A 27485-nucleotide genomic window follows, 5' to 3' on the forward strand; every position below is an offset into this window, starting at 1 on the left:
TCCCTGAACAGTGGACGGCTAAACTCGAAAAACGGGAAATTTAGGGAAATTTCACTTTTCGAATATATAATTTCCCTAGAATTTTAAATTTTTCGTTTTACAAAAAATCCGAGATAGCAGTTTTTTAGCGCCGTTCATTCTGTGTCTACACCCGTTTTCAGATCGACTCTATCATAAAAACTGACGGCCTGACGGCTATTTCCCCCATTCCTTGCATTTCACAATGTTGGTGTATTTAAGAACAAAAATTGACCCCGTGCCACGGCACGTGCAATAGCACGTGCGCCACGTGACCACTGGTGCGACAAGCTGGACTCATCTGCTCACCGGCTGCATTGATTTGGTGTCGCTAGATGAAGTCGTTTCCGCGCCATAGGACCCCCAGTTGGACAATGTCGGATTTTCCCGGAGGTTACCCCATCAAACACGTTTGCACGTGGCACGTGCTTTTCAATCGCCCCATATCTGACCCATACCACGTGGTAGCCGACACCCCGGTGCACAACATATTGGAACTTTTTCAAAATCTAACGTGGAAATTTTTGGCAAAATCGATTTGAAAATAATTTTTCGAAATCGCCATAGGCTCAACATGGGGTAACTGTCCGTCACGATTACCCGAAACTGTACCCTATGATTTTTAAATAATTACCCCCAGAAGGTGAGGTGCCAGCTCAAGAACTGACCCTAAAAAAGTGGACAAATATTACTGAACAGATTTTGCGCAAATCGCATTTTTAATTTTTCCCCATGTTAACCCTATGGGAAAATGCACGTGCCGATTACCCCAAAACGGGTTAATTATATTTCAAGCGACCGGTACCAGCCGGTAGCTCCCCCATACGGGACCAAACGCTGAAAATGGCAAGAAAATCTACCGAGCCGTTTCGGCGGCGATCAAAATGACCCAAATCGCGGCAGAAACGCTAAACACCCCCCTAGAGAGGTAGCTCAGGTTGGGATTTTCAATAGAAAATCACAATTCTAAAGAATAGTGATTGTTCTTAATTGAAAAGTCCCAACCTTCGGATAGGCCCGGGCAGCGCTTGTCGAACAGCACTGCGGATCCGAAGGTTGGGACTTTAATCGTGAAAAACCGCCCGCCCGCCGCCAAACGCAAACACCGCAAAACGCGCAAAACGCACGCATAAAACGCCAACGCAAACTTCGCAAAAAACAATCGCCCGCCCGCCGAAAACCGCAGAAAAAACGCACAAAATGCCGCAAAAAAAAACGCGCGTCCGCCGCAAAACACAAACACCGCAAAAAACGCAAAACCGCCGCCGCAAAAAAACGCCCGCATCGCCCGCCGCCAACCGCGAAACGCCGCAAAAAAAACGGCCGCAGCCGCGAACCGCAAAACGCCGCAAAAACGGCCGCCCGACGCAAACCGCTAAACGCCGCAAAAAAACGACCGCCCGCCGCCCGCCGCTAACCGCAAATAACGGCGGGCCGCCGGCAACCGCAAAACGCCGCAAAAAAAACGGCCGCCCGCCGCAAACCGCCGCTAAAACGGCCGCCCGCCGCCAAACGCAAACAGCAAAAACACCCGCATCGCCCGCCCGCGTGCCGCCAAACACAAAAACCGCAAAAAAACGCAAACACCGCCGCAAAAAACGCCCACAACGCACGCCCGCCCGCCGCCAACCGCAAAAAGCCGCAAAAAACGGCCGCCCGCCGCCAAACGCAAACACCGCCAAAAACGCAAAAACGGCCGCCCGCCGTCAAACGCAAACCCCGAAAAACTCAAACACCGCCGCAAAAAACGCCCGCCGTGGGCAAAACGCAAACACTGACGCATTAAGACAAATATGACGCCTTGCGGCAAATGTGATGCATTCATATCTGCCGTTAAGGCAGCCATACCTCAATCACAGCGCATCCTAATCGTCCCATGTTCGACAAAGATACGCACATTCTGCGATTTGCGGCAAAAATGGCGCTTTGAGACAAACGTGGCGCACTGCAACAAACGTGGCGCACTTGTTCCTGCCGCTTAACAATGCATCCAGCCACCAAATTCTAGCCCAATCGGACTTAAACTGACAAAGTTATGTACATTTGAATATTTCACTATAAAATATCTCCGCCACGAAGGTGCCCATCTTCGCACGTGTGCCACGTGACCACCGGTAGTGCAAGCAGGACTTGTCCCCTCACCGATTGTGCCATTTCAGGCTTCCTGGCTGGTGCTGTTTTCGTGCTATAAGGCCACAAATCGGCAAACACACGGTAATCTGGGAGGTACGCGACTCAAACACGTGGCCACGTGGCACGTGCCGGACCTCTGATTGCTTCACCGTTCACGCCACGTGATGACCCATCGACGTGGCCATCAGCATGTAAAAAATGACCCCGGCCGGTGTCACCGTCTCTGAACAGTGGACGGCTAAACTCGAAAAACGGGAAAATTTAGGGAAATTTCACCTTTCGAATATATAATTTTCCCAGAATTTTAAATTTTTCATTTTACAAAAAATCCGAGATAGCAGTTTTTTAGCCCCCTTCATTCTGTGCCTATACCCGTTTTCAGATCGACCCTATCATAAAAACTGACGACCTGACGGCTATTTCCCCCATTCATTGCATTTCACAATGTTGGTGCATTTAAGAACAAAAATTGACCCCGTGCCACGGCACGTGCAATAGCACGTGCGCCACGTGACCGCTGGTGCAACAAGCTGGACTCATCTGCTCACCGGCTGCGTTGATTTGGTGTCGCTAGGTGGAGTGGTTTCGGAGCCATAGGGCCCCAAGCTGGCCAATGTCGGATTTTCCCGGAGGTTACCCCATCAAACACGTTTGCACGTGGCACGTGCTTTTCAATCGCCCCATATCTGACCCATACCACGTGGTAGCCGACACCCCGGGGCACAACATATTGGAACATTTTCAAAATCTAACGTGGAAATTTTTGGCAAAATCGATTTGAAAATAATTTTTCGATAATGCCATAGGCTCAACATGGGGTAACTGTCCGTCAAGATTACCCGAAATTGTACCCTATGATTTTTAAATAATTAACATCAAAAGGTGAGGTGGCAGGCCGAGATCCGATCCTAAAAATATCAGCAAATATAATTGACGAAATTTTTCGCAAATCGAATTTCCAATTTTCCCCCATGTTAACCCTATGGGAAAATGCACGTGCCGATTACCCCAAAACGGGTTAATTATATTTCAAGCGACCGATGCCAGCCGGTAGCTCCCCGATACGGGACCAAACGCTGAAAATGGCAAAAAATTCTACCGTGCCGTTTTTCTCGGAATCAAAATGTCCTAAATCGCGGCCGAAACGCTAAACACCCCCCTAGAGAGGTAGCTCAGGTTGGGATTTTCAATAGAAAATCACAATTCTAAAGAATAGTGATTGTCTAATTGAAAAGTCCCAACCTTCGGATACCTATCATAAAAACTGACGGCCTGACGGCCATTTCCCCCATTCCTTGCATTTAACAACGTTGGTGTATTTAAGCACAAAAATTGACCCCATGCCACGGCACGTGCAATAGCACGTGCGCCACGTGACCACTAGTGCGACAAGCTGGACTCATCTGCTCACCGGCTGCGTTGATTTGGTGTCGCTAGGTGGAGTGGTTTCCCCGCCATAGGACCCCCAGTTGGCCAATATCGGATTTTCCCGGAGGTTACCCCATCAAACACGTTTGCACGTGGCACGTGCTTTTCAATCGCCCCATATCTGACCCATACCATGTGGTAGCCGACACCCCGGGGCACAACATATTGGAGCATTTTCAAAATCTAACGTGGAAATTTTTTGCCAAATCGATTTCAAAATAATTTTTCGAAATCGCCATAGGCTCAACATGGGGTAACTGTCTGTGCCAATTACCCGAAAGTTCTCTAATTATATTTTAAACGGTTACCACCGACGGGTGGGGTGCCAGCCCAAGAACTGACCCTAAAAAAGTGGACAAATATTACTGAACAGATTTTGCGCAAATCGCATTTTCAATTTTTCCCCATGTTAACCCTATGGGAAAATGCACGTGCCGATTACCCCAAAACGTGTCAATTATATTTTTTGTAACTTTGCCAGCAGGTAGCTCCCCCACACGGGACCAAACGCTGAAAATGGCAAGAAAATCTAACTATCCGTTTTCGCGGGGATCAAAATGACCAAAATCGCGGCCGAAACGCTAAACACCCCCCTAGAGAGGTAGCTCAGGTTGGGATTTTCAATAGAAAATCACAATTCTAAAGAATAGTGATTGTCTAATTGAAAAGTCCCAACCTTCGGATACAGCTACAGATATGCCAAGTTGTATTAATTGAAAAGTCCCAACCTTCGGATACAGCTACAGATATGCCAAGTTGTAGCTTACCCTTGGCGCGGCTGGTCCTTGGAACGGTTACGCGTCTCTGGCTGGTCAGTCGAAACCCGTCGACGGTCTGGCTCCTTGTGACAGATTTTGGCTTCATCTCACACTGTGAGCGACGCGCGTGACCCAAACGGGTCATGCTCTCGGCCGAACAGTGGAACAGAGGGCTGCGAGGAGAGAGAGAGAGAGAGAGAGAGAGAGAGAGAGAGAGAGAGAGAGAGAGAGAGAGAGAGAGAGAGAGAGAGAGGGGGGGTCAGACCCAGGTGCTTCATTAGTGTGTTGATTGTTGATGAATATGCGTTGATATGCTTAAAATACATTCAGGAATTTCTACCATCGCACTGCACATGCAATGCATACTGTGTTACGTGCATGTCTGCTGGGGCATTCCACGATAGATCGACAAAAAAAACTTGAAATTTACACCCGCATATTTTATTTTTAGCTTTAAATTGGTCAAATGGGTTGTGATGGGCGGGGAACCCAGCTGTGGCAAGGATTTTTTTCTTCGAACAACGGTTTCCGAGATATAGCCTCGGGCAGTTCCTGGAGGTCACGCTGCAACCCTATGTTTGGCGGCTTATAACTCAGAAACTATTGGTTTTCTATGGTAAAAACTTTATATGGTTCAACTCGCAATCAACCAACAAACGTTTTGGCTATCTCGGATTTTCGATTTTTGAGAATTTTGATCACGTGACATCTTTACCTTTTTTCAAAGAGTGACCTTGATATTTTCCCAACTGAAAGTCGCAATTTTGTCTGATGACGATTAAAGCCTTATCAATTGCCATTCATATGCGATAATAAAAAGTGGCTTTCGGCCTGCGTTGACCTCAGGTCAGGATTCCCATTATTACGAGTCATTTTCAGGTCAGGTCAAAGATGACGTCACAGGGGTAAAAAGAACGTCTAAATGGCGGCACTACATATATATGAAGTTTTTTCATGAATAACTTTCGAAGTATCCCAGCTAGGAACAAACTAATAGCACCATTGTGCTCCTCTCGTCGATCCGCATCGAAACATGTGTATGTTGACCTCGAAAGGTCAAGGTCAAAAGTTGACCTTAGGTCACGTGACCTTAACCCTCGCCCGCACATGCCATTTTCCCATCCTAGAACGCACATGGGGGGGGGGGTTGCCACCCCCCGCGCCATTTCGTTCTTGTTGGAGATAGAGCTTAGCGGTAAAGACCAAAAAGATTCTTTGGGAAGAGACGAATCCAATGATACCCAGTTTTACCTTCTCAGGTCAGTCATTGACCTTTCAGGTCAGGTCAAACTCAGAGATGTTGCTGTTTTGGGTCACCGTTGGATATCAAGTGCGCTGCTTATCATATACCGATGACGATGCCGTTTTCTGGTGCCAAGCCAGCTAGAACCTCTTTGTCACACTACCCGACCAGGTTTTTGCTGCTGAGGTCATTTCAGGTCAAGTTAGGTCAAGGTCAATTATATGTGTTTGTATGTCTGTGTGTGTCTGTGTGTACAGGGTGTCCCAAAAAAATGTACCTCATTTGAAATGAAGATATCTCAGTGTTTGAGCATACAATGATCCCAAATTTGGTGCCATATGAAAGCTCATTCCATAGCATTTTGTTTGCTATAAACTATTTTACTGTACGTTACGTGACAGCCGAGTGATAACGGAAGAGCAACACCCTTGCAATTTCGCTCTTCAACTATTTCCACGGGTCTTCCTGGGAAAAAGCTTTCAATTGTTTTGCCGATATTTTGAGCAACTCAGAAGAAAACAATCAGAAATATTGAAACTAGGTTTCATTCATGCATTGCTAACATAACAAGCACACATCGCATCACATCCCAGTCAAAGGTTCAGCCGTGCTAACGCTCGAAGTGCCCTCCCTTTTGCTCGGCACACATGGCGGAGCGTCTTTAGGACTCTTGGGCTACGCGGGCACATGTTTCAAGCGGGATTTTCCGGATGCATGTCCAGGTCGAGTTCCTCAGCTGGTCCAGAGTTTGAGGATTCTTTGCGTATACCACACTCTTGAGGAACCCCCACAGATAAAAGTCAAGGGGCGATAGGTCTGGGGAGTGTGGCGGCCAGCTAACGTTGGCACGCTGGGATATGATCCTATTACCCATGTGCTCGTTGAGCCAGACCATCGTTGATCTCGGAAGTGTGTGGTGTAGCCATTGGAGGCTGATGGTGTTCACACACTTTTTGCACACGTCTGGGAGGAGCTTTTTTGTTTGTTTGTTTTGAAGTGGGCCTTAAGTTTCCGCTGTGTTTGCACCACAGAGCCGGTTTGGGGGTAGGATTTTGCAGCTTGAATCCTTTCCTCCTTGCTCAGTTGCCCCATTGTGCAAAATGAAAAATGTGGAGCATTAATTGCCGTGAAATTAGCGTTAATAAAATATATTATAGCTATCATCACGTGCGTATTTTCTGAGATGTCTTCAGTTGACATGAGACACAATTTAGAAATACTTGTGGCAGCAATTCAAGTGCGAAATGGCAAGGGTTTTGCTCTTTCGTTATCACTCGGCTGTCACGTAACGTACAGTAAAATAGTTTATATCTAACAAAATTCTATGGAATGAGCTTTCATATGGTACCAAATTTAGGATCATTGTATGCTCAGACACTGAGATATCTTAATTTCAAATGAGGTACATTTTTTGGGGACACCCTGTATACTGATGTGTGCACCGATTGTTTATGTGTCCATATTACATGAAATCATGATCTGAGAAGCTTTTACCAAAAATGCAGTCAAAAAACTTCACAAAAGTAAATTCTGCTTGCCTAAAACGCAATTATCTTAGATGACCTAGGTCGACCTTGACCCTGACCTTGACATCTGTACATCGTCGAACAACATGCTCCGTGATAGGTGGGAGGTAAGACTGGCAAAAAAAGCCGAAATCGAGGTGTCAAAAGCTCACAAGGCCCATAGCCAACGCAATATGTTGAGAATTGGCCATTTGGGTCATGACATGACCTGAAAAACAAGGTCATATCTCCGAAACAAAAAACCACAGAAACTTGAAATTTTCAATGGACATCAAGAAAGGATAGAGGAGCAGCTATACGAAAAATCAGCCTTCTAGCTCTAAAAAATGTTGAATGCAGAGCAGAAAGTCTACCTGGGGGGGGGGGGGGGGTGGCAACCACCACCACCCATGTGCGGGCGAGGGTTAAGGTCATCATATATATCATTCGATGGGCCTTGACGAGCTGCACACAATGAGACTATCCGCGCGGCTGTATCTCAAACCTGTAAGGAGTTATTAGCAAAAACATTTGGTGACCTTTAATGACGTCACATGACCCAAGAGCAACGTCACAGTTGACCAAGAGCAAAAAAGGTCTCAAGGTAGTCAAAGTTAGTCGCATATGGAGTCACTCATGGTATATTAGGCAATTCTGACGCGTTTTAGTGTAAAAATAAGGGAACTGATTTTTCCCCATTTGACTTAAAATGGGGTGGTCAAGAAATTGACTCGACCTCAGGTCATCGGTATCGAAATGCAAAACGAACTGGCGCTAGGCGAAAGCAAACGGATTAGTGCCAATTCTACGTCTCTTTCTTTATTAGATCAAAAGGTACAGCCAAAAGCGGAAAATTATTGTGTGTTCAACGCGTGACCTCGGATGACATTTCAGGGGGTCACTGATACAAAGCTGCACCAGTGCCATCAATAATAGCCTAACTCAGCATGATTCAAAAGTATTTGAACCGGTCAGATGCGTTTCGGTGGTAGCCGACATTTCTGCCATTGACTTATAAAGGACAGGTCAAAAATGACCTGATCTCAGGTCAATGCAGGCCGAAAGCCACTTTTTTATTGTCGCATATGAATGACAATTGATAAGGCTTTAATCGTCATCAGACAAAATTGCGACTTTCAGTTGGGAAAATATCAAGGTCACTCTTCAAAAAAAGTATCGAGATGCCACGTGATCAAAATTTTCAAAAATCGAAAATCCGAGATAGCCAAAACGTTTGCTGGTTGATTGCGAGTTGAACCATATAAAGTTTTTACCATAGAAAACCAATAGTTTCTGAGTTATAAGCCGCCAAACATAGGGTTGTAGCGTGACCTCCAGGAATTGCCTGAGGCTATATCTTGGAAACCGTTGCTCGAAGAAAAAATCCTTGGCACAGCTGGCTTCCCCGCCCATAACAACCCATTAGACCAATTTTAAGCAAAAAATAAAGTATGAGGGTGTACGCCTTTGGTCGCTCTATCGTGGAATGCCCCTGCTGTATGTAGTTACCCACCCGCCAGTGGTGTAGTTTTTCCTCCGGCGGCTCTCGCAGAAGTCGATCGTCCCCTGGACGGCTGTTGGGTCCTCTGCGACGGAGGCTGCCCCAGGGCTGCAGCTGGCGCCCCTCGGCAGGCGCAGCCACAGGCTCAGGATGATTGCAGGGGTCACAGCGGCCGGGAGGGCGTCCCTCCATACCGGCAGGGCGGTGGTGATCGAGGTAGGTCCAGACGACAGGCCGCATCGACATCCCTGGCTGTGACAGGGTAAATTGAAGGAATAATACCCTTGTGCTAAAATATATCGGTTGCAACATATCTGATGCCTCATGTGTAGGTACGAGTCCAATCATATCATGCAGGCTTCGTTGCTGCTAGAAGAACTGCGATGAATAAAAGTGCAATATGCAATATTAGCTAATGACAAATAAGAATGGTCAAGTTATGCGATTTTAAATCCATGCATATTTTTGTGAGACCCCACATGCACTTACTGATCAACTCTGCTGAATCCGGCTCCCTGCTCCACACACGCCTCTGTGCAGGTGCGGAGCGTGGCGGGACCATTGAGGTTTACTGGCACCCACTGTATGCCATCCAGATCGCTGCCTGTTATCCACAGTTTCGCCCCTGAAAGAGATCAGAGGCCTCTTGCACCAAAATACCTAGCTAGGTAGAATCGGCAAAATACCTACCTAGTAAAACTACCTACGGCGGTAGCTTCTCTTGCACCATCCTACCTACCTACCTAGGTAAATTTGACAGCTCGCGTTTTTAGGATTTGTTTTGATTGGCTGTTTGGCGACGAATTATTTGTGGGCGCAAACAAATAGTAACTAAAGAAAACAATTAAATGGATATTGTTTTTATTAATATACATTTTGGTATTATGAAATCATTTTTCATTTACGTAAATACCGATAGAAGTTATTTTGATATTAAATTACTTGAACAAATAAGCTTCGTTTCCATGGCAACGAGTGAGTCTTCAACCTGGCTGTTCTGCTACGGAGGTTTATCGCCTTGGTACGGAGAAGCACCTCTGTGAACCCATGGAGCATTTGGTCAATTATATTATTATTCACTCATAAAACATTGATTTATCATTGTCTAAACATTTTGTAATGCCTAATTTACATAAAAGTACCCGTGGAATATCATGTATTGTGCCTATTGTTACTAATTGAATCATTTTACCTAAGCTTTTGCTAGTTATTTTCGAGGCCCGAATTTACCTTCAAAACGTCAAAATTTCCTCCGCGAGTACTACTTTCCGGCTTTCGGTGCAAGAGGAAAACAGCCGGTCGCAGTTCAACAACTGGTAAGTTCCGATGCCGCTCGGTAGAATTTCTAGGTAGATTTTCACGGTAGCGTTTTTTGGTAGGTAGTTTGGTGCAAGAGAATTTAGGTAAAATCGGAATTTACCTGGGTAGGTAGTTTGGTGCAAGAGGCCTCGGCATTGTAAGACCCCAGTTACCTGTTTTTCTATTGGCTGGACGCGTATGATTTGACGCAAAACAGCGCGAAATATCAACGACGCTCTAAATTGGACAAGATCATGTTACACTGACATTAATTTTTCGCGTACCTATTATTTATTCTAAGTCAAAACTTTAAATTGCAAGTGTTGAGCGAACCAGCAGTAAAGCCTGTAAAGACATTACGACAGCCTACATATGTCTCCCACACACGTAAAGCAATGTGTCCAACTCCCACCTGGCCGCAGTTTGCTGATCTGCTTCTGATGCTGCTGGACATCGATGACATGCAGTGACCGATTGGAGCAGGGTCCGCCGGTGACCAGTGAGGTCAGGTCACCGTACAGACAGCCTGAGAGGCCCACCGCCAGGTGGCGGGCCCGCCGCCGGAGGGCCTCAGCCCAGCAGCCGGACACCCCGGCCCTGCTGAGGTCCCACTGGCGGCCGGCAGGCAGGCGGTCTTCGGCACACAGCCAGCCGGCTGACGGCAGGTCACGACAGGTCAGGTCAAGTGAAGTCTGTTCTCGGGGTAATCAAAAGGTCGCGTTGACAAATTTTCTGTAAGTTGGCCAGCTCTGTCTGGGACGGGTTGTGTCAGCTTTGTGCTAATCATTTATTGACCTCCAATGGTGCACGCACACCCATCAGCCGAATGGGCTTAGTTTGGGTCAGGCCAATGTTGATTGGACGCACCACAAGTAAGCACACCAAGACATTCATCTATCCGTGTGAGTTCCAGTCCGACCAGGCCAAAGCTATCTTACAGTTACCGCAGAAGTATGAGCAAGTAAATGCACATTGCATGGTTTGTACTGGGCGTTCGCCGAACATCAGTTTGTAAAGCGCATCGTCTTCTTTGTCCCATTATCCAGACTCACAGATAAACGATTCTTTACAAATAAGTATACATACTGCTAGCCGCTAGGATTTAGCTGCGGAAGGTAATTGATCAGTGGGGACAAATATTTTTCGAAGCATTCTTTTCAAATAAATGATGCCATCTCCCAAATTTCTTCCGCTGACCCTATTGAATGAACTGTTTATTATTGCGTTAAGCTTCTTTACTGACCTGTTCCGTGCATTGTAGTTACAGATCCATTTGTGCTTGTGTCAGTTTCTTCCTTGGGCAGTAGCGCTTCCATATCCCGTTCCACCGATGTCGCAGCTGCAATAAAGGGTTAATTCAAGAATTATGAGGATAAAAAATAAAAATAATAACAATCGTCAGGTTGCACTCTACCAATACGTCTTCACTGGTTTTATGTTGCATGTACCAGTTGGCTGAAAATGGAAAAAAATCATTCGAAATATCGGTATTTTTCGTCCATTTTCCACATACCTTTCGCGTAAGGCAAACAGAAGCGTCTGGTGGAGTCAAAGTAAAAGCCGTCCCCGCAGTCTTCTAATGTGTAATAAAACTCGTTGCATCGGTAGAACTTCTGACGGTCCGTGGGGTGGCGGAAATCTCCGCTTCGGGACGGACAAAGCTCTGCCAACAGCACAAGCGACTGAGTTATTTATGGTGCTGGCTAAATAATAGCTTTTTATACTCTTTTTTTAGCACAGCAGCTCCTTCATAGGCAGTGTAAGCTGAACGCGAAGGAATCTTGGTAGTTGTTTTGTGATGGACAATTACGAACGATAATGCAATTAGAAAAAAGACACAATGGTTTATCGCGTTAATGCCTATCCTTCATATTCATATTTTGATAAAAATCATAACATGAACATTGTAACATTTTTCCTTCAGACGACCGATATTGACTACGATTAAACTGCATGCAATTATACTCATCAAACTTACGCTCCACTTATTATAGTCTAAACCCGAAAGTCTCACAGCCAAACTGCTGCAACCCACCAGCGTATTTATCGTTAGTCGTTGCGAATGTGACCTCATGTCGATCGGCGAAGACGGTCGGGTCATGTCGGCCAGGGGGTCGACAGGGTCCGGTCATACAGGGTGGCACAGGTCCGGTCAGTACCCGATCCGCAGCGTCTGACACGGCAGGAATCAACATTGTCAGATCACATATACCTACAAGTAGGCCACAAGTACCTGTTGTATGCTACAACATTCAAACAGGTATGGTTCAGTCACATACGTACGAGTATGTGATAATATGCATAGGAAGAAGCAGTAAACCATCATGTGCGGCTAAACAAAGAAAAAAGCGGCATATTGGTATAGACGTAACCATAAAGGAGGTCAGACGAGTTTATATCGATGCCTTTGTATTTAAAACATGGACACAAAACTCCAGAAACACAACTCACATGTATCCAGATGAGCGAGTGTGGCGTTCAACAGCAGTCTGGCGTTGTACCCATAGAGTAAAAGGTCGTTGAGTGCAGTTGAAGTTTGTCGCCATTTTCTAGCCTCCTTCCTAACCATTTCGTTTTGAGCGGAGGCGTCTTTTACCTCCTCCTCTACATCATCGGGGGCTCCAAGCACCCGACTCAGCAGACAGATATCTGAGGAAATTGGAGACGAATTGGTGGTTGAGTTTTGCTGTCTCACTGGTGCTTTTGAAATCATGACTTACTTTGTCCTCACCTTTTACATGTTTAGCCTACGTGTGCAAAAAAAATTATCGATCCTAAAACCTTTCTAGAAGATGCTTCACTTATTCTAAGACCATTACATGTTGTCGAAGTTTGTTATATCACAGTCAATGTCATTGGTTCAAGAAAGACAAAAAGGCAAAGCAATTGCATTTCGCTTTCACCTTTGTAATCATCAGCAAAAGCACTGTTTCGATGCATGTCGGAATCATTTTTGACTTACATAAAATGATCGCCGTCAACAGCCCCATATGGTTCCTGGGTCCAATATTCATACAAGGTCGGGCCATGGCGCTCTGTCTACGGATCTGAAAATACCGGGCAGATAGGCGAGTAGTTTATACAATATACAGTCCACTTCATATGTGCTATTGAAATACAGGAGCCGCTTTCATAGACAAAAATGAGACTAGAGAGGCTGTTGAGAAAGCCGAATGGGAGAAACAACAGTAAAGTCGGTGCAATAATACAGGAGAGAAGGCATTCCTGAATTACAAAATCGGTAATCATGCAAACGCCAAATGAATGGTGCTTTCGCTGAAGGTTCCAGCGGCTTCCATTTGAAAAGTCGCCTTTCAAATGGACGATCAAAGATGCGTACGGGTACTGACCTTGTGACTTTGCTGCTGTTCCGCGCCGAGCCACCTACGCTGGCGCTGCCGCTGCCGCTGCCGCTGACACTGACTTATAAGGCGTAAGTGCTGACCAACTGCTGTCACTGCCGCTGCCACTGGCTCTGCCGCTGCTGTCGCTGACTGCTGCTGCCGCTGTTGTCGCTGCCGCTGACTGCTGCTGCCGCTGTTGTTGCTGCCGCTGTTGCTTACCACAGCTGTGCTGTCGCTGACCGCTGCCGCTGATGACAGGCCGACCAGCTGTCACCTCGTCGCCCTCTTTCCACCGGACAGGCAGTCACCAGGGAGGACCGCCGCGCTCGCCGGGGTCAGAGGTCAGCCGCCGTCACCTGTCTGTCACTCTCTGCCGACGTCAGCACCGTGCACGTCACCTAATGACGCGAATTTGTTACACGGTATTGGGGATAGCGTGGCCTGTTAATCACTGTGTTGGTAGGAATCTGTGGAAACCTTTCCGAGCCAATAGGGTTCAGCTTAGCTCACTGTTATCTTCTATCCAGCACAAACTTCATGACCCTGTGGGCCTACCTCATCGTGATGTATAGAAAACGTAAAATGGATACGTTTCTTATAAGAATTATCCCTTACATTCGCTATTATCTTATTTTGCGCAGACAACGGTCATTCAAGGATCGATTACCTACCTACATCTCCATCTTTATATATTATCAACTTGTCTGATACTGACGGATACGGCTTATCCAAATACGTTTAATAAAGTCCAAATAAGTCCAACTAGGTTTTGCGATAAATGAGCTTCAATCGCCAAATAAGTACGTAAATAACAGTCAGATTCAACCAATGACAATGACAGTCAGAGAAGTCACCATGGCCATTGTTTCTATAGCTGACCATTCGTTCGTCAATTGGCATACTCGTACATAATGCAAAGGTTTCAATGAAACGATAGCATGGTAGGACGTCATCCAGAGTCGTCATCAAACATGCGTAAGCACATCAGAACAGAATGCATAGGTATTTTTGTAGCTAACACATCGGTCACTCGGGTGTCGGTGTGGAAAAGGGCACTACGCTGTCCTCTACAGCCCGTTATCTTACAACCTCGCTGCCTCGCGACTATAGATGTCGCTGCTGGTTGGTCCCCGAGTTAGCTAGCCGTTGGTAGTTTCCAAAATTGTTGAAACGGACTACATTTGATGACCTCTGGCGACCTGACCTTTGACCTGACCCAAAAATGACTGAAGTGTTTTCGTCATTATTTTTGACGTTCTCTCGAATGCCGCTTGCTGCGTGTCGCTACGTGGCCCAGGGCCAGGCCCAGGAGCCGAGTTAGTCGGGGGTGTTCAGACCCCCCCCCCCCGGGCCGGCGCGGAAGTCGCGGAGCACCGCGGGTCCGGCGCGGGGTATTACAGCGTTGGACTTCACAGCCTTTTTGTGGAATTAGAACTAAGGCACAAATATGTATGTACCTCATTATGTACAAATGAGCCCGTTCAGAGCAAGTACCTTCTGCACACGAGACCGACTTCATAAACACAACGTTAACCCGCGCCGAGCCGGGGGGGTGGTGTTTGAACACCCCCCCCCTGCTGTTTTTCGCAGATATCTAAAAAACGGCGGCGCTCCGCGCCGCCGTTTTTGGCACACCTGTTTGTGCATCCTTTACGCACATGTTGTGAAAATTTCAGACCCAGGCCACCTTAGGTCAGGTCACCAGGTCACGCCAAGTGACCTCACCTAAGAAAAAATAAGAATGCTCGTCATAGCTACACCGATTGATCAATTGCCTTGAAACTTTCAGCGATTGATAAGAGCAACATTATCTATGAAATGTATATCTCGGAATTTTGATATCGGTGACCTAAGGTCAGGTCAATTTTGCGACCTCTCCATTATAAGTCAATGGGAGATACCTAATTGAAAAGCGTCTGTTTTGCACGAACACTATTCTAGACACTCTCAAACATCGAGACATAGGCGTAGGAACAGGGGGGGCCAGGTGGGCAAGTGCCCACCCACTTTTCGAGGTGGGGGGGCCAACCATGTGTTTTGGCCCACCCACTTTTTACTCGAGGCCCCTCGTCTCGATTTGAGAGGACGTCGTCACCTTCCAGAATAAACAAACTCGGTAAAAATAAGTTCCACGAATCGCCACGCACGGACTCCAAGGGGCCGTGATGGATCCAAGGAGGCCCTCTGTTCATACTTGTCAGTCGAAGCCCCTGAGACTGATGGCCTGAGAGGCCCTAGTGGATCTGAGGAGGCCCCAATATCCACACTGGTCTGGGGAGGCCCCTGACACTGGCGGTCTGGGAGGCCCCTCTATCTACACTAGTCAGAGGTTTGAGACTGGTGGTCTGGGAGGCCCCTCCATCCACACTAGTCAGAATAGGCCCCTGACACTGGCGGTCTAGCCAAGGCCCCCTACCTTCACTAGTCAGAGGAGGCCCCTCTATCCTCAATAGTCAGAAGAGGCCCCTGAGACTGATGTCTGGGAGGCCTATCCATCTACATTGTAGTCAGAGGAGGCCCCTGAGACTGATGACCTGAGAGGCCCTTATAATCACACCAGGCAGAAGAGGCCCATGATACTGATGGACTGAGAGGCCCTTCTATTCATACTGGCCACAGGAGACCCCCAAAACTTTCGGTCTGGGAGGTCCCTCAATCCGGCACCAGTCAGAAGAGTCCCCTGAGACTGCTGGCCTGGGAAGCCCTTATATTCACACTAGGCAGAGGAGGCCCCTGAGACTGATGGTATGAGAGGCCCTCATATTCACACCAGTCAGAAGAGGCCCCCGAGGCTGATGGCTGTGAGGCCCTTCTGTTCATATAACTGGCCACTGGAGGCCCCTGAAACTGGTGGTCTGGGAGGCCCTCTATCCACACTAGTCAGAAGAGGCCCCTGGGACCGATGGTCTGAGAGGCTCTTATATGCATACTGGCCACAAGAGGCCCCTGAGACTGATAAGTCAGAGAGGTCCACTCGTAATGAATCTGAGGGGGCCCTCTATCCACATTTACACTTTTCTAGGGAGGCCCCCGGGACTGATGGTCTGAGAGGCCCTTTTATTTATACTGTCCACAGGAGCCCCCTAAGATCAATGGTCTGAGAGGCTCTTCTATTTATACTAACCAGAGGAGGCCCCTAGGATTGATGGTCTAACAGGCCCTTCTATTTATACTAGCCAGAGGAGGCCCATGAGACTGATGGTCTGAGAGGCCCTTCTATTCAAACTAGGCAGATGAGGCCCTTGAGAATGATAGTCCGAAGAGCCATGCGGCGGCAACTGGCCGTGGCCATATTTCGGCTCGGTAGGGCCCCACAGAGCTCATGAGAGCACCTCAAGGGCTCCTAAGTAGACACGCTTATCCCCATAAGGGTGCCACGCTGGCTTCTGAAGGCTCCTTGTAGGCATCTAAGGGCCCTTTCCGGCCTCTAACGGCTCCATCCGCCTGTGATGGCTCCACACCAGTGTTTATGAGCGCCACACAGCGGCGCCTTTGAGTGTCATACTAGTGTCTCTTAAGGCCCTATATCGGTTGCTCTGGGGGCCCCACACCGGCGCCTCTGTGGGCCACCACACCTGTGCATCTCAAGGCTCTATAGGTACATCTGAAGGACCCACACCGACACCTCTGAGGGCCCCATACCAGTATCTCGGAGCTCTGAAGGCCCCACACCGGTGACTCTGAGGACTTACCGGCTCCTGAGAGCACCATGTTGATGTCTAACGGCTCCACAAGGCCACTGAAGGCACCACACAAACTCTCACTGAGCTCTAATGTCCATGTACCGGCCTCTGAGGGATTTAAGCCAGCGCATTCATAGCCCCACACCAGCAATTGTAAGGGCTTCACACTGAAGTATCTGAGGGTTCCACACCGGTGTCTCTAAAGGGCCACATACCGGCATCTCTGAGGGCCCCATACCGGCGTCTCCGAGGGTCCACATCTGGCGGGCACCCATCAGCGACTGAAGGTCCCACACTGTCGACTCCGAGAGCTCCATCTGCGTCTGGGAGCACCATGCCGTCTCTAAGAACCACAGCGGCTCCTCCGTACGAAAGATGGGCGTCTGCATGCCAAAGGGGAGCGGTTCTGAGACAGTAGGGCACCTACGTGCAATAGAGGGGCGCCTATGAAGCCCATAGGGGCGCCTCAATGCGAAAGAGGGGCGCCTCTGAGGCCTACATATATGGGCGTCCACATGCAATAGAGGTCTGCAAATTGCAATTGATCAATGCCATGGGGGTGCATTCATAAGAAACAGTTGCGCCGGCATGGCAAAGAGAGGCGCCTTCAAGTGTCCATAAAAGAGAGACGCCTATGATAAGCGCACATTGTATGCGACAACGGGGCGACTGTTGGACATATAGGGATGTCTCTGATGACTATACATAGGGCGCTTATATGCCAAAGAGGGCGCCTATGAAGCTAATGGGGGCACCTGGGAAACGAGGAAGACATTTGTGTAAGGGTTTCCAGGGGTCATGCGCCGTTTGCGGCAAATAGATTAAAAAAAAAAATCGGAGGGGGAATAAGCTTTAAAAATGATGCGGACTTTCCGCACTGTTCGCTTAAGCGGTTACGCCCCTGGGAACATCTGCCCGATCTCAGAAGCTAGATTTGGAGGTTATACTTGAAAGCAGCCAGCAGGACGAGGCAGAAGTTGGAGGCCCCTGAAAATAGGAGGCCCCCTGGAAAAGGAGGCCCCTTGACAGGGTGGCCCACCCACTTTTCATGACGTTCCTACGCCCAGGCATCGAGATGTAGGTAAAATGGACACACTGAACCGGAAAATGGCAACTGTGACCCCTCGTTATGTCCCCGAGGTCATCTCAGGTCACGAACAGAATCTAACAGTTTTTCGCTAATAACTTCTGATAGAGACGTGCTAGAGCGCTGAAAACCCCTTAGCCCTCGCCCGCACATGGGGGGGGGGGGGTTGCCACCCCCCCAGGCAGTCTTTCTGCTCTGCACTCAACATTTTTAGAGCTAGAAGGCTGATTTTTCGTATAGCTGCTCGTCTATCCTTTCTTGATGTCCACTGAAAATTTCAAGTTTCTGTGATTTTTGGTTTCGGAGATATGACCTTGTTTTTCAGGTCATGTCATGACCCAAATGGCCAATTCTCAACATCTTGCGTTTGCCATGGGCCTTGTGAGCTTTTGACACCCTGATTTCGGCCTTTTTTGCCAGTCTTACCTCCCACCTATCATGGAACATGTTGTTCGACGATGTACAGGGGTCAAGGTCAGGGTCAAGGTCAACCTAGGTCATCTAAGATAATTGCGTTTTAGGCAAGCTGAATTTACTTTTTGTGAAGTTTTTTTGACTGCATTTTTGGTAAAAGCTTCTCAGATCATGATTTCATGTGATATGGACCCAAAAACAATCGGTGCACACATCAGTATACACACAGACACACACAGACATACAAACACATATAATTGACCTTGACCTAACTTGACCTGAAATGACCTCAGCAGCAAAATTCTGGTCGGATAGTGTGACAAAGAGGTTCTAGCTGGCTTGGCACCAGAAAACAGCATCGTCATCGGTATTTGATAAGCAGCGCACTTGATATCCAACGGTGACCCAAAACAGCAACATTTTTTAGTTTGACCTGACCTGGAAGGTCAATGACTGACCTGAGAAGGTAAAACTGGGTATCATTGGATTCGTCTCTTCCCAAAGAATCTTTTTGGTCCTTACTGCTAAGCTCTATCTCCAACAGGAACGAAATGGCGCGGGGGGGTGGCAACCCCCCCCCCCCCCATGTGCGTTCTAGGATGGGAAAATGGCATGTGCGGGCGAGGGTTAGATGTGTTCGGCTCGACGTTGCGGATCGATTGATATGCAACATGACCTTTTCCGGTCAGGTCATGAACTTGACCTGAGGTCAAATTTTCAAGTTGACCTTTCAAGGTCAAATTATAGTTCATTCGACGCGTCTCGACGAGAGAAACACGATGGTGGCAAAAGTAATGTCATGACTTTTTTGAGTCAAAAGTAATTGCCGTAAAAACGTTTTTCGTAAAAACGGATATTTTGGAGTTTTTGCCCTCTGGAGGCTAAACCGTTGACCTGAGGTCGAATCTGAGGACATTACTCAGAAAGGTCTGTAAAAGGGCTATCGAATGCGCTTTTCCGCAGCGCTGTAGCTCTATCGGTTCCCGAGATAGCCGTTGGCAGTTTCCAAAATGTTGAAATAGTGAACATTTGACCTTTGGTGACCTCTGGTGACCTGACCTTTGACCTGACCCAAAAAATGACCGAAGCGTTTTCGTCCTTATTTTGGACGTTCTTTCGATTGCCGCTTACCGCGTTTCGCTATGTGGCCCAGGAGCCGAGTTAGAAGGGGGGCGGGTGTTCAGACACCCCCCCCCCCCCGGCCCGGCGCGGAATCTCAGAGCACCGGCCCGGCGCGGGTTAATAATGTCATGACAAGATGACCACTTCAGGTTTGCAATAATGCACCTGACGCGCCTCAAATATGGCAACAAACTCATTCATCGCTGCTTATATTGTGGCTTCAAACCAGGAAGCACCTAGGGCGCAGGGCTGAGGGCTGGACTGAGCTAAACCGGCGAGTAAAGAAGACTCTGCGGCGTTGGAAGTGTGAGCATGTCCGCAGATCACAACAGTCAGCGTCAGATAGTCTTTCGGCGCTGGACATCTTTGAATGTGGAACACATTGCTGACTGCTTCATTGTTCAATGCTCCCACACCTTTACACAGCCACGCGTGATATCAGACTCACCGTGGCACACGTGGACACCCGTGGACGATGGGATCAGTGTCGTTCCGTGCTGGTCCACGGATGCCCCATCCCGTAATACCCGTGGATGATACCGGGGTGCCACAGTCCACACCCGTGGCCGCCAGACAGTTTCACTGGCGCGGGGGGGGCGTTTATAGTGCGCTCGGTCTTCTCAAACGGACGCGGATGGCGCTCTCCGGCGCCGCCAACAGCGCCCCCGGGGCACAGTCCGAGGTGATTACCTCGGTGCTCACTCTTCCACGGCCTGATAGGGCCCCGGAGAGAGCGAGAATTCCTTTATCCAGCCGTAGGTAACCGGACCGGAAACCGAAATAAGAGAGACTTACGTGAGATCTGAGTGGATTGATGGAGATGATAGAAACTCTTCTTGGAAAATTGAGGATAAAATATAAAGGAACGTGGTATTTTGATAGCGAATCTTATGTACGTTTTTCGTCCTTTATAGGCTGGGTACATTTAGCTAGAGCTGGATTACTCGGGTGTGGATATTGTGACGTAAATTTAATCACATACAAAAACATCTGACAATTTAGCGCACATTAGGTCTTGGTGTTCTCCAAACTACTTCGCGGAATAAAACTTCATAGGTAAAAGATATTTTGCGAGGTTCCAATATGCAAAGCATCGCCTTTGACCATTTCCAGGGGATTCAGCAGCCAGTTATCTCTTGCTCGGCAGCAGCGCCAGCGACCCTTATAAGCTCTTCCACCCACACAATCCGGCAGCGTACGACACAGATACTGCACACAGCCGCCCGATCGGCGCTCAACAGTGAACCAAAACAGAGACCCTGCCAACCGCAGCGGGTCGCTGAAATGAGCCGCATGTAACACCTGGGACCGTGCTGTCCCGGGCATTGACATTCTGCAGCGGCTCGGTACGACAGGCCAATGCAGACGGGAATATCAGTGTGTCGCCATCACAGCCAGTCCGCTGGAGCCGCGGACGGCGGCCGCCACAATCAGGGAAATAGCATAGGTACGTGTCACAGCACAGGGAACATTTCGCGGCAACGGAGCTGCTGCAAGCAGAGTTGCACGCACTTTCATAGATAGGCAAGACGGCTGTCAAATTGAAGGTTTCCACTGCGCTGTTAGCACTATGCGATGCGCTGGCGCTATGACAAGCCAACGCCAAACAATCCCAACAAGTGATGCCTCCGTTCTCTGCGGCGCCAGCAGTAAGTTTATTGTCAATTTCCAACATGAACTGGTGGTGATTCCGTGCAGTCCTTGGCCAGTCGGACTCCATCGGACTCCTCGCCTCGATCGTTGTAGCGTCCGCGACGGACTCTCTGGGGACGATAGACCGGAAATGGAACTCGTTCCAGACAAGTCCATTTGCACGATGGTGCAGCTCAGTCAAATGACAGCAGGAGTGTGGCAACTGGGCAGCTCGCTTGCGTGTTTCGCCCATAAAACGAGCTTGTGACATTTGTCTGACCTCGGTGAGGATATTGCAGACATGCATGACGGATGAGTTTGTATGTATGTATAGCGGTTGTGCCAGCATTGGGACCAAAATGGATAACATTTCATGATAAAGCCAAGACCGTAAGAGAAGTAATAAGAGGCGTCATAAGGATGAAGCGGTCCTCTCAATGCAGCATGGAGGCGTAGGTGAATCACTGAATATATATCAGCTGTTATAATAATCATATTACACGATGATGCTTCAGCGTTGTAATTGTCAACTTTCCGTCACAATCAAAAATTGACCCGTCAGGCTAGTATGTGTTCATTTAAATGAAGTTAGGCCCACCTAAACATCGTTGTGGAAGGAATGTTTATTCGAGGTGAGCATCATTTTCTTCCGTGAACAGTGGTACAGACACCGAGCGCTCCTCTAACTTATGAGTATACTTAGTTACGCGGGTTGATACTCTGCACGAATAATATATGATAAGCAACATATCATGAGATTAATTGTTTGTATAAAGGATTCAGCCACAGTACGACATGTCCATAGTTAATAAAATTATATAAGCAGGCAAGAAAGTTGGAAGACATGAAAGATTGACTCGCTTCCCATTGGTACAAATATACGCAACCTCTGTTTGAGCATTTGCCTGCACACACTGCAGACTTTGTTTGAATGCTCTTAGTTGGCAAGCAGGAACGTTTTCCATGTACATACGACGAGCATATACGAATGTGGGTTCACCCACACCATAATATTGCTATGGAACACTATACATGTCGGTGCGAAGGATGCTGCAAGATGTGGCAGCTCTCACCGGATCCGTTGCGCCAATATATGTTGCCTTTGGCTGCTCTCTAGACACCAGGAATAGAGTTAGAGGCTAGCGCAGAACGCTAAAGCATGGCCTATGCGGTCATCAGAGGAGGTAGCCAGTTTATAAATGAGCCTCCACAGCTGCCAGCTAGCTCTCCAGCTGCAGTAAACGGCCTCTGACACGTAAAGCTCGTTACTGTCTGTAAAACGGCAAGATTCAAGCATCCGCTCTGTACCCTATTGAGATGTTTGCTAGTCTTGGTAAGGGTAGTTTGGGCCCTTGTAGAGCATCACCCACGAAAAACATTTAGCTGCCAGCGCTGGCTACTTTGATACGAAACTTTCGGAATGCAACGGGCTGGGCGACAGAATCGGGGTCATCAAACACCACCTACCTCACCCTCCCTTCAGTACACCTTTCAGTCGCGCCCCTGGTCAACACGGAGACACCAAGACCCTTCTAACAGCAACGGCGCCACCGTCATTCCTACAGCACCACACACCGGCTTTTTGTGAACTCGGAGCATTTCACACACGAGCGCAAGCTCCCAAACATGTTCTAGCACCGTGTGCTCGCCATGCACCAGCACCACTGCACGCTTGCCGTCACCGTTACCAGTGTTCACGGCACAGCACCCGTCCGAGCGGCTACTACAGGGTCACTCCTCAGGGCCCATGGTGTTGAGGTCTGCCCGCGCCACCTTGGACTTGAGCCGGTCGATGGGTGTCGTGTTGTCGTACAGTGACGGCGCCTGCAGCAGGATGGCACACGTGCCGATCACGCAGGCTAGTGAGAAGATCCAGAGGAACAGCCGGTCCAGCACCATGGCTACGTACTGCCAGTCAGCCTCGATCTGTGGACAGGGGGAGGGGGCGTCGCAGACGCATCAGCGACAGCGGTACGTAGAGACAATCGTTGAGTGATAGATGATGGTAGGAGAACGAATGTCATCGCTGCCAATGTATTTCTCCCGTCACAAAAAATGAGAATACATAGGATTTCTTACGACATAACCTCATTAGTGGTGTAGCCTGGTTTGTGTCGAGAAATACATCACTTCGTGATAATTTGTGTGCTAGCTGTCAAATCTAACTGAAGACTAATTTGTCTCCTTGCAGCTCGCTTGATAAGAACAGGCGTTACCCGGCGGCAAGTCAGCACATAACCATTACAGCGAAGGCGGCAGTCGCTTTCACTGGCCCCTAACGGCTCTCACATCAGCGTTAACAATGCAGCGGCCATCGCCAGTCTTCATCTGCATATTATTACTGTGTATTCAGCGGCGTTATAATGTCCGCCCGAGCGGAGCCCTCGCGGCGACGGGTGCCGATTGTGGCATCCATCCAAAGGCCCGCCGCTGACACGTGGTCAATGTTGATAAACTGACGCAATGTCGCCAGACAACGAACTCAAAATTTACGGCAGCGACGATTCCGTCATTTATCTTTTATTCATGGCTGCCTTGGCCGTAATGGAGGTCGGCATCAGAAAATCGCGCGGAGCAGCTGCGGTCGGTTATACAGAGCGAGAGCAGTTTGTTATCCGCCATCCGGCAGATGAACAGGGCGGGGTTTGCACTGATACAGATAGAATGCGAATGTTGATAATAGCAAACAGTGATTCGGTTTAACCCTCGCCCGCACATGGGGGGGGGGGGGGTGCCACCCCCCCCCCCAGGTAGTCTTTCTGCTCTGCACTCAACATTTTTGGAGCTAGAAGGCTGATTTTTCGTATAGCTGCTCCTCTATCCTTTCTTGATGTTCACTGAAAATTTCAAGTGTCTGTGATTTTTGGTTTCGGAGATATGACCTTGTTTTTCAGGTCATGTCATGACCCAAATGGCCAATTCTCAACATCTTTCGTTTGCCATGGGCCTTGTGAGCTTTTGACACCTTGATTTCGGCCTTTTTTTGCCAGTTTTACCTCCCAACTATCACGGAACATGTTTTTCGACGATGTACAGGTGTACAGGCACCAGAAAACAGCATCGTCATCGGTATATGATAAGCAGCGCACTTGATATCCAACGGTGACCCAAAACAGCAACATTTTTTAGTTTGACCTGACCTGGAAGGTCAATGACTGACCTGAGAAGGCAAAACTGGGTATCATTGGATTTGTCTCTTCCCAAAGAATCTTTTTGGTCTTCACCGCTAAGCTCTATCTCCAACAGGAACGAAATGGCGCGGGGGGGGGGGTGGCAACCACCCCCCATGTGCGTTCTAGGATGGGAAAATGGCATGTGCGGGCGAGGGTTAACAATATCACTTGTTTCGCTGACATTTACCGTCGCTGTGTTGGATACTTTGGTAAATTTGGTGCTGATAGGTGAAACGAAGGATTAGGAATGAATCATTTAATGAAATCCCACTACACATTCTTCTGCAAGCAGCACATTCGTAGTTGCTCCATGAACCGAGAAAACAAGGAGCTACAAGGAAAATGAAATTTATAGCTGCACAACGCCGTTGCCTATACGAGCGGAATAATAGCCTGTTAACAGAATAACGGAGGCGTTTAGAAACACAAAAGCTTTCAAGAAGCAAGATTGATGAGGTTTGTACGCTAGATTTCTCGTAAGTATGGGCTGGGCACCTTCAATGAAATTCATTGAAAAGAGGAAGGGTCGATAAACACATAAGTTACTATACGCAATGTACGTCTGCGGGCTCTCAAAAATCATTTTTATTGATTCATATGCAAGGTCTATACTCCATATTATATTTTAGTTGTGCTACCCATCATCGCATGAACCAATGGAATCCGACTAAGCCCCTTACGAAGGAGAAAAGAATAGCTATCTAAGTGACATGATCCTAAGGCTGACACGGCGAGGAAAGAAACAAAACATTAATCGATAACCATGATAAAAAATCGCGGTAGTATACTCACATCCTCGTAGGTGTCTTTGTTCTTCATGTGTTGGGCGATGGTGCGCACGCCCATGATGGCGTTCTGGACGCGGTAGTCGAGTTTGCTGCCCCCGGGAGGTGAGGAGGGCGGCGCGTGGTGCGAGCAGAATCCGCCCTCCAGCGGGGAGGCGAAGGGTAGGGCCAGCCGGTCACCCACCACACTGGCGTCGCCGTACCGCTCCAGGTCGTAGCGGGACGGCGGCGCCGGCAGCTCCAGCTCCGCCAGCGTCGACTCCTCGCCGTCAGGAACGACCTCTTCGTCATCATCCTTGGCGGGCCGCACCACGAACAGGATGGAGGGCAGGTACTGGACGAACAGGCGCCGCATCCAGCCCGACATCCGGTGCGTGCTCGGCGAGCGAAAGTTGACGTTGAGCACGCAGATGGTCGACATGACGGACAGCGTGACCAGAATCATGGTGAAGAGCAGGTACTTGCCGAGGAGAGGTACTGTCAAAGACGTCGGAGGAATGATCTCAGCCAGCAACAGGACGAACACAGTCAACGACAGCAGGATCGAGATGCAGAGCGAGACCTTTTCGCCCGACTCTGACGGCAGGTAGAACACCAGGACGGAGAGGAAGCTGATGCCCACGCAGGGGATGATGAGGTTCACCGTGTAGAAGAGCGTCTTTCGCCTTAGGGTGATGTTGAAGTAGATGTCCGGGTAGGGCTCCTCGCAGCAGCTGTAGTACCGCTCCCGGCGCTGGGCGGGTACTGACATCACGTCCCACTCCACGCTGATGTAGTAGTCGTTTAGGTCGATGCCGTAGTCAACGTCGTTTGAGTCCGGAGTCTGGTGAAGATGCTGTAGATCCAACTGGAACATCGAACAATAATAGCAACATGTTAGTGTAACGCACAAATTTTAGGTGTGGTCCACCACCAAAAACATGCTTCTTTGAATAGCATATGGCCACGGACGTATGCAATATATGTGGGCAATCAATGGGCATCCACACGCGCCTGCGTCCATTTACGCAGGTCGTTCTTCTTATGTATCCCAACCATGCATTGTATACAGCTGCTGGTATTCAGCTCGAATGTTTGGTGAGACATCTAACCCAGAATGAATATTCTCACAAGTGACGTCAAGATGTTGACTCAAAAAACATTTTCCTCATTTCCCGAATGCCATGATGATGCCAAAACGTCGAAGAAGCAATCATCCGCATGGCAATGTGTGGATGCAGGGGCATAATTGTCTCCCCAGAACGGCAAACCAGCTTCCATTTACCTGCGATACACATCTGAAATTACTCCTGTCAAAGCCATAGCCACGCTTTTTCTCTGAAGGTAAAATTCAAAGCAGATTGGCGGTACCGTGATTGAATAAGATGATTACTTGGAAGGCCTATATGGCTCCTAAGAAAACTATCAGCATGTTTTCCACGAACGGATTTCCTGTTGCTGTTGCTTATTGCGAATAGAATCCAGCGTGATTTCCTACAAAGTACTAATAAAAATATTTGGAAACAATGCGAATCTAGGTATTGATAAGTGTACAAGGGCATTATAGTCATATTCTGGAAAGATTGGCATCAAAAGAAGAAAGAAAAAAAGTCATGTTGCAAGTTCGCCACGTCGAGATTACCATGTTCAACAGTTGCACCGTTTCGGACAAAAAAGTTGATACCTACATGGGAACAAAAATATAAGTCAGTACGTAAGTATGAAGGTACATAAAAATACTAGTAGGTACATTTTTTTAGTAAATCTAACCTCTTCTTTGAACCGTGCCAATTGCCAGCGTGTCCACTAGGGTGTCTCGAAAGTGGGGTCAAAAAAATTAATTCACTTCCTATAGCAAAAACCACTTGCATCTAGCCTTATTATGACATGAAATGATGATTAAAAAATTTTCATTTAATGTTAAGAACCAGCGCACCTCGTCTATTGTAACCCTTTCCTGACAATTTCAGGCGTTGCAGTCTCCATAGGCTTTCTTCGGTGTTATTCTCACGTAAACCGTGTAAATGCGTTCTCGCTTCAGCTTGCGATCTTTCAACGAATCAATACATTTGTTGCATAAACATTTACTAAAACACTTTCCTAGCGCAACATATCCAAAAATTGCTACCTGAGTGATAATCATCCTGCTGACAGTAGGTTATGCTAAAAGCTAATATCCATGTCGCTGACGAGGTACCTAAAATGCAGTAAGAATGTCAACACACATGATATACGGCGTTTTCTACGTTTCTGTCTTGCTCTTGAGCGCACTCCATTCCAATTTTTTTTTGTCCGGATAAGTGGGAGGTCGAGCCTTGACTTCGCACGGCTGACAATGATATCGGCCGTCATGGCCGACACGCTTCTGCGACACTCTTCTG

The 27485-nt window shown here is 48.1% G+C and overlaps 2 protein-coding genes across 2 annotated transcripts in view; both read right to left on the minus strand.

The window, feature by feature from the left end:
- LOC122374358 overlaps positions 1-13495 on the minus strand; it is a gene marked incomplete at its 3' end in the record, with an annotated part of 31355 nt that extends 17860 nt beyond the window's left edge. The window contains exons 1-10 of the mRNA XM_043353050.1: positions 13236-13495; positions 12848-12932; positions 12337-12534; positions 11921-12058; positions 11399-11548; positions 11129-11224; positions 10298-10540; positions 9076-9211; positions 8599-8838; positions 4347-4510 (exon numbers count right to left, since the gene is read on the minus strand). Coding sequence (XP_043208985.1) covers positions 4347-4510; positions 8599-8838; positions 9076-9211; positions 10298-10540; positions 11129-11224; positions 11399-11548; positions 11921-12058; positions 12337-12534; positions 12848-12914 — 1432 coding nt within the window. The remainder of the gene's footprint in view (positions 1-4346; positions 4511-8598; positions 8839-9075; positions 9212-10297; positions 10541-11128; positions 11225-11398; positions 11549-11920; positions 12059-12336; positions 12535-12847; positions 12933-13235) is intronic.
- Positions 13496-21775: 8280 nt separating this feature from the next.
- Positions 21776-27485, minus strand: part of LOC122374361 (acetylcholine receptor subunit alpha-like 1) — a 31896-nt gene continuing 26186 nt past the window's right edge. The window contains exons 5-6 of the mRNA XM_043353053.1: positions 25133-25972; positions 21776-23093 (exon numbers count right to left, since the gene is read on the minus strand). Of these exons, the coding sequence (XP_043208988.1) occupies positions 22899-23093; positions 25133-25972 (1035 nt within the window). The 3' untranslated portion in view covers positions 21776-22898. The remainder of the gene's footprint in view (positions 23094-25132; positions 25973-27485) is intronic.

The sequence above is a fragment of the Amphibalanus amphitrite genome, unplaced genomic scaffold, assembly GCF_019059575.1.
Source record: "Amphibalanus amphitrite isolate SeventyFive unplaced genomic scaffold, NRLGWU_Aamphi_draft 001646F_arrow, whole genome shotgun sequence".
Taxonomy (NCBI): Eukaryota; Metazoa; Arthropoda; class Thecostraca; order Balanomorpha; family Balanidae; genus Amphibalanus; species Amphibalanus amphitrite.